The sequence below is a fragment of the Microcaecilia unicolor genome, chromosome 2 (assembly GCF_901765095.1).
Source record: "Microcaecilia unicolor chromosome 2, aMicUni1.1, whole genome shotgun sequence".
Taxonomy (NCBI): Eukaryota; Metazoa; Chordata; class Amphibia; order Gymnophiona; family Siphonopidae; genus Microcaecilia; species Microcaecilia unicolor.
The window spans coordinates 522,534,220-522,547,559 of record NC_044032.1 but is presented as its reverse complement, the minus strand read 5'-3'; the positions used below and the strand labels follow the sequence as shown (position 1 = coordinate 522,547,559).

General features: G+C 40.7%; 1 protein-coding gene across 1 annotated transcript in view; it reads right to left on the bottom strand.

Annotated features, from left to right (window-relative positions):
• Positions 1-11,806, bottom strand: part of ZCCHC4 (zinc finger CCHC-type containing 4) — a 78,640-nt gene extending 66,834 nt beyond the window's left edge. Inside the window, exons 1-2 of the mRNA XM_030191249.1 lie at positions 11,684-11,806; positions 1,678-1,796 (exon numbers count right to left, since the gene is read on the bottom strand). Of these exons, the coding sequence (XP_030047109.1) occupies positions 1,678-1,796; positions 11,684-11,738 (174 nt within the window). The 5' untranslated portion in view covers positions 11,739-11,806. The remainder of the gene's footprint in view (positions 1-1,677; positions 1,797-11,683) is intronic.
• Positions 11,807-13,340: the final 1,534 nt, after the last annotated feature.

The window sequence follows — 13,340 nt, the reverse complement described above, 5'->3', positions numbered from 1 at the left end:
TAGTCAGACCACTCCTTAAAAAACCTTCATTGGACCCTACCTGTCCTTCCAACTATCGCCCCATCTCCCTCCTCCCTTTCCTATTCAAGATACTTGAACATGCTGTTTACCGCCGTTGCCTTGACTTTCTTTCATCTCAAGCTATTCTTGATCCACTTCAATCTGGCTTTCGCCCCCTTCATTCAACTGACACAATGCTTGCTAAAGTCTCCAATGATCTGTTCCTAGCCAGATCCAAAGGTCTCTATTCTATCCTCATCCTTCTCGATCTATCTGCTGCTTTTGACACTGTTGATCACAGCCTGCTCCTTGATACGCTGTCCTCACTTGGATTTCTGGGCTCTGTTCTTTCCTGGTTTTCTTCTTATCTCTCCCAGCGTACCTTTAGTGTATACTCTAGTGGATCCTCTTCTACTTCTATCCCACTGTCAATTGGTGTACCTCAGGGATCTGTCCTGGGATCTCTTCTCTTCTCCATCTATACTTCTTCCCTTGGTACTCTGATCTCATCCCATGGTTTTCAGTATCATCTTTACGCTGATGACTCCCAGATCTACCTCTCCACACCAGAAATCTCACCTGAAACCCAAAGTATCAGCCTGCCTGTCTGACATTGCTGCCTGGATGTCTCAGCGCCATCTGAAACTAAACATGACCAAGACTGAGCTTCTTATCTTTCCCCCTAAACCAACCTCTCCTCCGCCCCCATTCTCTATTTCTGTGGATAACACTCATCTTTCCTGTCTCATCAGCTCGTAACCTTGAGGTCTTCTTCGACTCCTCCCTCTCTGCACATATTCAACAGACTGCTAAAACCTGTCGTTTCTTTCTCTAGAATATCAGCAAAATTCGCCCTTTCCTTTTTGAGCACACTACCAGAACCCTCATCCACGCTCTTATCACCTGTCGCTTAGACTATTGCAACTTGCTTCTCACAGGTCTCCCACTTAGCCATCTCTCTCCTCTTCAATCTGTTCAAAATTCTGCTGCACGACTAATATTCCGCCAGGGTCGTTATGCTCATATTAGTCCTCTCCTCAAGTCACTTCACTGGCTTCCTATCCGTTTCCGCATACAGTTCAAACACCTCTAATTGACCTATAAGTGCATTCATTCTGCAGCTCCTCAGTACCTCTCTACTCTCATCTCTCCCTACATTCCTCCCCAGGAACTCTGTTCTCTGGGTAAATCTCTCTTATCTGCACCCTTCTCCTCCACAGCTAACTCCAGACTCCGTTCCTTTTATCTTGCTGCACCATATGCCTGGAATAGACTTCCTGAGCCGGTACATCAAGCTGCATCTCTGGCCGTCTTCAAATCTAAGCTAAAAGCCCACCTTTTTGATGCTGCTTTTAACTCCTAACCCTTATTCACTTGTTCAGAGCCCTTATTTTATCATCCTCACCTTAATATTCCCTTATCTCTTGTTTGTCCTGTTTGACTGTCCTAATTAGATTGTAAGCTCTGTCAAGCAGGGACTGTCTCTTCATGTTCAAGTGTACAGCGCTGCGTACGTCTAGTAGCGCTATAGAAATGATAAGTAGTAGTAGTAGTAGTAGTAAGCAAAAAGAATTATTGAGTTACTCAAAGGAATTCCAATAAGCAAAAATAATTATTGAGTCACTTAAAGGAATTCCAAATGAGAAACAAGCATGCTTGAAATCTTATGACTCTTACCTTTTCATTTTCCCACTGAAAAAAGTTACAGTCCTTCCTGTCTCTGCATGCAGAGCAGGCATAAAATCTTCTACCTTGCTCTTGCCCTTGGTTGACCTTCACAAACAGAAGAGTGGGGCCTGAAATAAACAAAGGCAAACATCAGTGCATTCGTGAAAATACAATACAACCCAAACTCAAGCAAATGGATGACTTGTGCACATATCTTGGCCACTTGCACAATTATGCTTTGTGAAGTGCAGAACTTTAAAATTTTGTGAACTACTGTTATATAAATTTTAATTAATTTTTTTGTCAATTGTAACACTTGCAAAACCTCTTGCAAAAACAGTAAGGGGTTAATATTCAAGAAAATAAATGGGCAAACAATCTACAAGATCCAAGACAGGCAACAACCAGCAGATTGGTAGTGAGAAGGATCAAATTTTATTTACCACATAAAAGCTAACACATCTGAGTTTTACATGTGTTAAACTTTTATGTGGTGTATAAAATTGGATCCTTTTTAATACCAGTCTGCTGGTTAGGGGGTCAATATCCAACATGATTTAATCAGGTAGGAGGAGAAGCTCCTGCCCATTTAAATCACCTGTGGGGCGGCTATCTGCTCATATTCAATAACACTTAAGAACATAAGAATAGCCATACCGGGTCAGAACAATGGTCCATCTAGCCCAGTATCCTGCTTCCAACAGTAGCCAATCCAGGTCACAAATACCTGGCAGAAATACAATTAGTAGCACCATTCCATGCTACCAGTCCCAGGGCAAGGCACTGGCTTCCACCATGACTTTTCCTCCAGGAACTTGTCCAAACTTTGTTTTTAACCCACATATGCTCACAGTGTGCAATACAATAAAAACATATTTAATACACTAAAATCAGAACTTCATTAATACAATAGGATAGACTGCATTCACCCAAAAGAACAGTCACACTAGATATTCACTTAATATCAACGATAACTACCTAAGCCGGTCCAGAGACTGAGTCAAGGTAGGAAGCACGGAACGAGCGGAGCAGACAGGCGCATGACACTCCCCCCCCCCCCCCCCCAGTGGCGTGCACCCGGGGCGGACCGCCCCCCCTTGGTACGCCACTGCAAACGGATTATTTTGTTTTTTTAGCCATGTTTCAGGGACAAGTGGTTTTATAAGTCAAAATAAAAATAAATATTTTGCTTCATGCAGATCTCTTTTGTTTAAAGATAACTAAATGGGCAATAAGCGCCTAATGCAGTTCATTGGTTTTCTTTATATTTTGTTCTTGTAATGATTTATACTGTGCCAACACTGAAAACTCATATCTCTTCTATCTGGTTGATAATAAAAGGAGCTCATTGTGAACACTATCCTCCCTAAAAGGTTGTTTTCTGGCTGTACATGAGGAATTGTGATATTTTTTTATTACATTTGTACCCTGCGCTTTCCCACTCATGGCAGGCTCAATGCGGCTTACATATTGTATACAGGTACTTATTTGTACTTGGAGCAATGGAGGGTTAAGTGACTTGCCCAGAGTCACAAGGAGCTGCCTGTGCCTGAAGTGGGAATCGAACTCAGTTCCTCAGGACCAAAGTCCACCACCCTAACCACTAGGCCACTCCTCCACTCCTTGCATAAATAAATGTATGTTTGTATCCCTAGTCGTGTATCCAAAGCTTATATAATCCTTTCAAGAAAGCCAGTTAATCGTCTAACTTATTAGTGGAATGTAAACACAGAAGCATGGTATGGTCGCATTTTTAATATGGTAATAAAAGGGCCCAGCTAAGGGATAGTCTGAGTTAGTCTTCACTGGATCAAACTTGCTTTCATTGTGCCATCACGATCCAGCTGGATAGGCAGTGTTTTAAAAGGTGGAGGATAGCCCCGTCTCGGCACAGTGACCGATTGCTGAATCTGTACAGTTGATACCTGGCAGTTGTCCAAAGCCACAAGGGACTGTGGACCAGTTCGATAGTCAGGAGAACCTTCTGAGCCCTGACCACGAAAGCGAACCTAATTCACATAATAAAACTGTAATACAATTGGGTTCAAGGATTAGGGTTGGAGGGGAGGGAGGGTGAAAAGGATAAAAATGTTGATGATGGAAGCTAATGTTGTACCTGTACGATTACATTGTGTTCTTCAAGTTATTAAATATTCATAGTCACCATTTTGTTTACAATGTTGAATCATCAATAAAAATTGTTGAAACATAAAAGGTGGAGGATAAAGGATTTTTTTTTTTTTTACATTTATATCACACATTATTCCAAGCAAAGTTGGGTTCAATGTGGCTTACATTTGAAAATACAGTGAGACAGAATATTAGAATCCAGGGTCGCTTTACTCATACTACCCCTCTCCTCAAGACCCTTCACTGGCTCCCTATCCGTTTTCGCATCCTGTTCAAACTTCTTCTACTAACCTATAAATGTACTCACTCTGCTGCTCCCCAGTATCTCTCCACACTCGTCCTTCCCTACACCCCTTCCCGTGCACTCCGCTCCATGGATAAATCCTTCTTATCTGTTCCCTTCTCCACTACTGCCAACTCCAGACTTCGCGCCTTCTGTCTCGCTGCACCCTATGCCTGGAATAAACTTCCTGAGCCCCTACGTCTTGCCCCATCCTTGGCCACCTTTAAATCTAGACTGAAAGCCCACCTCTTTAACATTGCTTTTGACTCGTAACCACTTGTAACCACACGCCTCCACCTACCCTCTCTTCCTTCCCATTCACATTAATTGATTTGATTTGCTTACTTTATTTATTTTTTATCTATTAGATTGTAAGCTCTTTGAGCAGGGACTGTCTTTCTACTATGTTTGTGCAGCGCTGCGTACGCCTTGTAGCGCTATAGAAATGCTAAATAGTAGTAGTAGTAGTAGTTATATCACGGGAGCAAGTAGATGGATATGTCTGAAATATTTAACAAAGTTGAGATTAGCATTTGAAAGTCTGTTCTTTAATGATGTCGCATGTTCAGAAATCATATCCATAAGCAGGGCTGCCAAGAGACAAATCCGGGCCTGGGGCAAACAACCTCCCCCAGGTCCGCCCCGCTTACCTGGCCTGCTCCTGTCATTGTGTGCAGCAAAAGTCCTTAGGGCCCGGTGCTAGCATGGCTCTCCTGTTCCTATCCACAGCAGTGCCACAGAGCACAGTCCTTCCTTTCTTCCTGCTGCATCCAAAGAAGCTTTGAGAAAATTTATTGCAAGGATCAAAACACATGAAGTCCATACAAACTAATAGAAATGCATCAAAACACTCTCTTCTGAATTCTCTTCCCCCGTATTTTCACCACACTTAAAACTCTACCCACAGATAAAATTGTTATACCCTAATGTTCTCTTGATATTGTTCTATCGCCCTATCATTTCCCCATTGTTACATTCCATTGTTCTATTCCCCAAACGATATTTTGACCTAGACTTTGTCTTCCCATAACTCTTCACAATGTAACCCATAATCGTATTATAACAAATTGTATTTCCATCATTCACAATGTATTGTAAACCACACTGAGCCCGCAAATAGGTGGGAAAATGTGGGATACAAATGCAATAAATAAATAAATACATAAGCTGTTTGGACGCGGCAGGAAGTACTCTGCTCTGTGGCACTGCCGCACACACAAACAAGACAGCAATGCTAGCGCCGGTTGGGCCCCCATTGGATGCCAGGCCCTGGGGAATTTTCTCCCTCTATCCCCCTCTCGGTGGCCCTGTCCATAAGTATAGACAGTTATTCAAATATTATTACGTGCATACACCAGAACAGGAATACATACACATATTGCAAAAGTAAAGAACAACTTCTACAGAGTACATCCAAAATTAATTTCTCATTTCCATCTCTCAAAATTCCAGACAGCAGATGTACAGATCAGCAGGACCCAAAGCAGTCAAGAACAAGTAAAGTCAGAAACAACACGGTTTATACCTAATTGTTCCACGACCATTAGGATTCATCTTTGGGTTTAAAAAGCAATACCATGTGCATGTAAGGTCTAGATAAATGAATTAAAACAAAGTTGAAAGCAAATGCCCTTAATATGTAATACTGGGTAGCAATAATTAAACAGTGACGGAATATTCATATAGCAGGCAGCCTGAGCCAACAGATTTATTTTCCATTGAACATAATTAATTTTCTATGGACTTGGCTGTTAATAGTGTGCTGAACTGGACAATGTTGGCACATTTAGACTGATTCTGGACTTCTGCATGAAAGTAGCTCTGCCCTTATGTCTATACTTATGGCTATGATTTCTGAACATACTGCATCATTAAAGGACAGAATTTTAAATCTCAATTTTGTTAAATATTTCAGAAAGATCCATGTACTTGCTCCCATGATATAACTGAATTTCTACTATTCTGTCTCACTGTATTTTCAAATGAATGCCACATTGAACCTGACTTTGCTTGGGATAATGTGGGATATAAATGTAAAAAAAAAATCCTTTATCCTCCACCTTTTAAGACACTGCTTATCCACCTGGATGGTGATTGCATAATGAAAGCAACTTTGGTCCAGTGAAGACTAACTTAAAATAACCTGTTCCTTAGCTGGGCCGTAGTATTACCAAATTGAAAATTCGACCATATCATGCCTCTGTGGTTCTGTTCCACTAATAAGTTAAACAATTGGTTATCTTGAAAGGATTATATAACCTTTGGATGCATGACTAGGGACACAAACATACACTTATTTATTCAATATCACAATTTTTCATGAACAGCCAGAAAACAACCTTTTAGGGTGACTAATGTTCACAATGAGCTCCTTTTATTATCAACCATATCGAAGAGATAAGAGTTTTCAGTGTTGGTACAGTATAAATCATCACAAGAACAAAATAAAAGGAAACAAATAAACTGCATTAAGGACTTATAGCCCATTTAGTTATCGTTAAACAAAAGAGATCTGCATAAAACAAAATATTTATTTTTATTTTGACTTATAAAACCACTTGTTCCTGAAACATGCCTAAAAACAGAATAATCCATTTGTGTTAGAACAGTACTAGTCATCACAAGAACAAAATATAAGAAAACCAATGGATTGCATTAGGGGCTTATAGCCCAATTAGTATATAAGTACATAAGTACATAGGTATTGCCACACTGGGATAGACCAATGGTCCATCAAGCCCAGCATCCTGTTTCCAACAGTGGCCAATCCAGGTCACAAATACCTGGCAAGATCTCAAAAAAGCTCAATACATTTTATGCTGCTTATCCCAGATATATAAGCAGTAGATTTTCCCCAAGTCCATTTTAATAATGGTCTATGGACTTTTCCTTTAGGAAGCCGTCCAAACCTTTTTTAAACCACACTAAGCTAACTGCCTTTACCACATTCTCTGGCAACAAATTCCAGAGTTTAATAACACATCAAGTGAAGAAATATTTTCTCTGATTCATTTTAAAATGTACTACTTTGTAGCTTCATTGCATGCCCCCTAGTCCTAGAATTGTTGGAAAGAGTAAACAAACGATTCACGTCTACCCGTTTCACTCATTATTTTATAGACCTTTATCATATCATCCCTCAGCTCTCTTTTCTCCAAGCAGAAAAGCCCTAGACGCTTCAGCCTTTCCTCATACGGAAATTGTCCCATCCCCTTTATCATTTTCGTCACCCTTCCATGTACCTTTTCAAATTCCACTATATCTTTTTTGAGATGCGGCAACCAGAATTTAACACAATATTCTAGGTGCGGTCGCACCATGGACCGATACAAAGGCATTATAACATCCTCATTTTTGTTTTCCATTCCTTTCCTAATAATGCCTAACATTCTATTGGCTTTCTTAGCCACCACAGCACACTGAGCAGAAGGTTTCAACGCATCATCAACAACAATGTCTAGATCCCTTTCATGGTTAGTGACGCCTAACGTGGAACCTTGCATTACGTAGCTATAATTCGGGTTCCTCTTTCCCACATGCATCACTTTGCACTTGAATACATTAAACGTCATCTGCAATTTAGACGCCCAGTCTCCCAAGGTCCTCTTGTAATTTTTCACAATCCTCTTGCGATTTAACAACTTTGAATAACTGTCGTCAGCAAATTTAATTACCTCACTAGTTACTCCCATCTCTAGGTCATTTATAAATATGTTAAAAAGCAGCGGTCCCAGCACAGACCCCTGCGGAACCCCACTACCTATCCTTCTCCATTGAGAATACTGACCATTTAACCCTACTCTCTGTTTTCTATCTTTTAACCTGTTTTTAATCCATAATAGGACACTACCTCCTATCCCACGACTCTTCAATTTCCTCCAGAGTCTTTCATGGGGTACTTTGTCAAACGCCTTTTGAAAATCCAGATACACAATATCAACCGGGCCTTTATCCACGTTTGTTCAACTCTTCAAAGAAATATAATAGATTGGCGAGGCAAGATTTCACTAAATCCATGTTGGCTTCGTCTCATTAATCCATGCTTCTGAATATGCTCTGTAATTTTGTTCTTTATAATAATCTCTACCGTTTTGCCCAGCACCAACGTCAGGCTCACTGGTCTATAATTTCCAGGATCTCCTCTGGAACCTTTTAAAAATTGGTGTTACATTGACCACCCTCCAATCTTCTGGTACCACACTTGATTTTAAAGATAAATTACATATTACTAACAATAGATCCGCAAGTTCATTTTTCAATTCTATCAGTACTCTGGGATGAATACCATCCGGTCCAAGAGATTTGCTATTCTTCAATTTGTCAAATTGCCCCGTTACATCCTCCACGTTTACAGAGATTTCATTCAGTTTCTCCGACTTGTCAGCTTTGAATACCATTTCTGGCACCGGTATCTCTCCGAAACCTTCCTCGGTGAAGACTGAAGCAAAGAATTCATTTAATCTCTTTGCTATTGCTTTCTCTTCTCCGATTGCCCCTTTTACCCCTCAGTAAAAGAGATCTGCATGAAACAAAATATTTATTTTTATTTTGACTTATAAAATCACTTGTCTCTGAAAAGTGCCTGAAAACAGAATAATCCATTTGTGTATTTAAAATGTAAACTTCTACAAAACAGATGCAGATGTGATTCCATGTGACCCAATGAAAGGAGAGTTTAATTTTACTTCCATTTAATTTCAGTATAGTCCCTATAACACCATGCTTCCCAAGGAAGATTACAACAGTTAAAACAAACCCATCAAGAAACAGAATATCCTCACTGAAATCTCACCATCTGTACTGTATAGAACAGTGTGGAAATAACTTTATAGGCTATTTTAGTAATATTCAATTTTTAGTGCATGATATTTATATCAAAATATGGGAAGCTGTCAAATAAGTAAAAAAAAAAAAAATAAATCTTTTGTCCTCCACCTTTTAAGGCACTGTCTATCCAACTGGTACAGCTTTAGACTTTTTACAGATGGACCTTTTTAATAATCTTTTGCTATTTATTTCAATAGCGTTTCCTATTTGTTTTGGGTGAACTAAAGCTCCACCTACTGCCAGCAAGCTCTGCTTACTGGCTTCAGCCCATATAATGGACAAAATAGGAATGACACGTCTCCTGTTTTCATCCAACCTCCTTGCCAAGGAAGTTTAATAGACAGGAGATGAAGTGACGTCAAAATGCTGAAACCAACTAGGTTGGTCTGAGTTTTCCCTTACCCGCAGTGCTGTCATCCCCGTATACTCAAAACAAAGCACGCAAACCTATGAGCTGCTGCATCTACGTTGTCGTTCTTTACTGTTGGCTGCATTTTTATTTAATCTCACTTATATTTTCAAACATGCCAACTTGTGCAGCACATGGATGTACACAGAGGAAGCATAAAAACGGGATAACTTTTCATAGGTAGAGTGAAAATTTGTTATAAATCTTAATCAGTGATCAGTTGGAGAGGCTGGTTACAGGGACACCCTAGCATGTGTTATATTTGTGCAGAGAATTTTTTCTCCTGATAATGGGCCACTAAAACAGACATCATGCTATGAGAATCAGGTGCTTAACATTCAGAGTTTCTATCTATTTATTTATTTATGACAATCAAATCCCACATTTAACATGTATTAGGTTGAAACCTGGGAGCATTTGAAAGCTGCTTTTTTTTTTTTTAACCTGTGCCTAGATGGTTTGTGGTAACTTGCTCCTTCTATTTTGAAGAATGCAGTAGTATATTATAAAAATGCACTTAATATTGTTTATTACTATTATTTACTACTGGCTGATATACAGCAGAAGTTAACCAAATCAACTTCATGCTTTGTTATATAATTTTTAATAGCATTTTTCTCAGTCATTACCCAAATACAAATAAAATTATAATGTTAATTATATGACTGTGTCTGCCTCTCATGGTAGCTTTTGTTAATTAAAGCCGTGTCAGAAAAATATTTGCAAGTGCGATTTTATTATGCAAACAATACACTGCCAAAATACAAAATGGCAAGCAGCAAAGTATTATTAGTCTCCAAGTTTATACAAAGTTGATTAGAAAATAAATCTGTTGGCTGCCTGCTATGTGAATATTCCATCACTGTTTAATTACTGCTACCAAGTATTACATATTTAGGGCATATGCCTTAAACATAGATTGTTTACATTTATCTAGACCTTACATGCACATGGTATTGCTTATTAAACCCGAAGGCAAAAACAAAGTGTGGTTAAACAATTTGGTATAAACTGTGTTGTTTATGGCTTTACTTGTTATGAAATACTTTGAGTTCTACTGATCTGCACATCTGTTGTGTTATTTTGGCAGGTGGAAACAGTCAGGTGGGCTTATAGGGAGGGAGGGGAGTATTGGAGGGGAAGGGTTCTTGGGGTAAAAGAAAAAGTATTTATTGTGCCATGTTGAATGGTTTACTGTTTTTTTCTTGATCTATTTGTATGAAGCTTATCAACCAACATGTTTTGCTTTTAATAAAGATGATTAAAACAAAGTTTTGGATGTTACTGAATTCTATTATTCTGTCTCACTGTATTTCCAGTTTTGGCACAGTATGAGCCATCACAAGAACAAAATATATGAAAACCAATGGGCTGCATTAGGGGCTTATAGCCCATTTAGTTACGTTTTCACAAATGAGAGATTTGTTTGACAGAAAATATTTTTATTATTTTGACTTGTCCCTGAAACATGCTCAAACAATAGAATAATCCATTTGTGTATCTAAAAGGTAAAGTTCTACAAAACAGATGAAGATGTGATTACACATGCCCCAATGAAAGGCGAGTTTAATTCAACTTCTATTTAATTTCAATATATTCCATCATTTTTATAACACCAGGCTTCCCAAGGCAGATTACAACAACATTTAAGATGAGCCCATCAGGAAACTGGATATCCTCACTGAAATTTGGCCATCTGTCTGTATTGTATACAATGTATTTATTTAGTTTTTAGTGTTGAAAAATGAGCACAAAATACAGAGTTTAAAATTACTGTTTCTAGCAGCTATAATAATTTTTAAGCTGTTTTAGTAATATTCAATTATTTCATGATATTTATGTCTACATATAGGAAGGTTTCAAATAAATTAAAAAGCTGTCCAATAAGTTTAAAAAAAAACCAAAACAACTTTAGTCCTCCACCTTTTAAGGCCCTGCCTATCAAACTGAAACAGCTTTAGACTTGTTACAGATGAACCAACAATTAAAAAACGACAATTTGGCTGCAGCAGCTCAAAGCTTTGCTTGCGTTGTTTTGAGTAAACGGGGATGACTGCTGCGCTGGGAAGGAGAAAGTCAGACCGGCCTAATTGGCTTCATTGCTTAATTTACAATGGACTACAGATAGGATCACTTCTACTCCTCCTGTTTATTAAACCTTCTTGCTGTCTCCTATTCTCAATCTAACCTCCTTGCTGTCAAGCATTATGACGCAACACAGTAGCGTGTACGGGCGCGGTAGCCAAGTATAATGCCGAATCAAGGAGATCAGGTAAAACGGCAGACGTACACTTTGATAGTTGTCGTTGATACCACACATGCCTATAGAATCAGATTTCAGTAAGAGGTGTATGGGTGGTTCCTACCGTGTGGGCAACAGGGGGCGCTGGCTAGGGACTCGTCACTCACGATGACATCCATACCTTGGTTTCTCCGTCACCACCTGCAGTAACTCCCCCCCGTTTTATATTGCCCAACCTGCTATACAGCCCCGCCTTTGTGAAATGCGGACGATGGTAGCAAGCAAGAGTAGAACGGCGAGAAATGAGAGGTATGTGGTGTTTGATAGGGCCCCCTAATGCCCCGGCGGAGGTACGACATTAGAGAGTCCCAATCGCTACAGTGTAGACTTCCTTATTAAATATAGTACAGTATGATTGCTTTTCATATATTCGTTACATGACAAATGCTACTAAACCGATATCGTTATTTCTTTCCCATTTTAAATGAAGTTTAATTCTGGATTGGTCAGTATTTCAATCTGGGCTATCTAATAGATATCCTGTCAAATATTCCCATATAGTCCACTGGCACAGAAACTAAAGCTAAAAGGAAGGACCAGAAAAATGCTGTCTCCATTTAATGGCCACCCAAGCATTGTTTTAAAACTGGCAGGTGAACTCTGCTAATACGTATGTATTTTAAGTTTAGCAAAACCATCCTGCTATATTTGCAAATGCTTGCACAATGCCGCCAGAGAAGCAAAGAAGCTCAGCCCTACCGCAGAGCTGCCGAGAGACTGATCTGGGCCTGGGGCAAGGCCGCCCCTGGGGCCCCTTGTCGCCGCCACTGCCCCCCCCCCAATCCCTACCACTGTCGCCTCTCTCTCCTGTTCTCAGGCCAACGGCAGCGCACTCCCCAGCCTCCACCCGCCCCCCTCCGGCTGGCACCATGACCGGGCCCCCTGCATTCAAATCGTCAGCGCCTCACCTCTGTGTGAAAGCGACAGCTCGCCTCCCTTCGGGCCTTCCTTCACTGGGTCCCGCCCTCGTCACTTCCTGTTTCCGCAAGGGCAGGGCACAGTGAGGGAAGGCCCAAAGGGAGGCAATCTGCCACTTTCTCACAGAGGTGAAGCGCTGGCGATTTGAATGCAGGGGGCCCGGTCACGGTGGCAGACAGAGGGGAGCTATTGACAGAGCAGAGGGCAGGCAGGTGAGACTGGGGACTGCAGTGCCAGCAGCCTGGGAGCAGGAGAGAGGCCAGGGAATTTTGTCCCCCCTGCCCCCCCTCTCGGTGGCCCTGCCCTACTGACGCTGGTATCGATGTGAAAAGGGTAGTAGCCAATTGCAGTTTCATTTGCCTCGAGCTCAGGAGAGAGGAGTAGTGAGATGCTGCTGTTTCTAAGCTGCTTTGGGGAAGAGCAACCAGCAGAAGCTTCCTGATACTCTTCACTATCACCATCACCTTCACTCCCTCCACAGACTTGCCAGTAGTATTGCTTCCAGCATAGTTTTTTTTTACGTTGACACTGGGGGGGGGGGGGGGGGGGGGGGGGGGGGGATGCACTAAAAAATCATTAAAGCCCTTCCCTTACTGATTCCCTTGGCGAATCGGTAAGGAACAGGCATGCATCAAGGAAAAGGAATGGAAATGAGCTGCTCGTTGTAGTTCACTTGCATTCTCTATTCCATCAGTAAACAGGCGGCCGGTCGAGCATGCACAGAGCAGCCAAGCGTTATGCTGGCTGCTCTGCGCATGCCAAATACGTCAAAAAAGTGCCTAACACCCACCTAAAAAAAACAA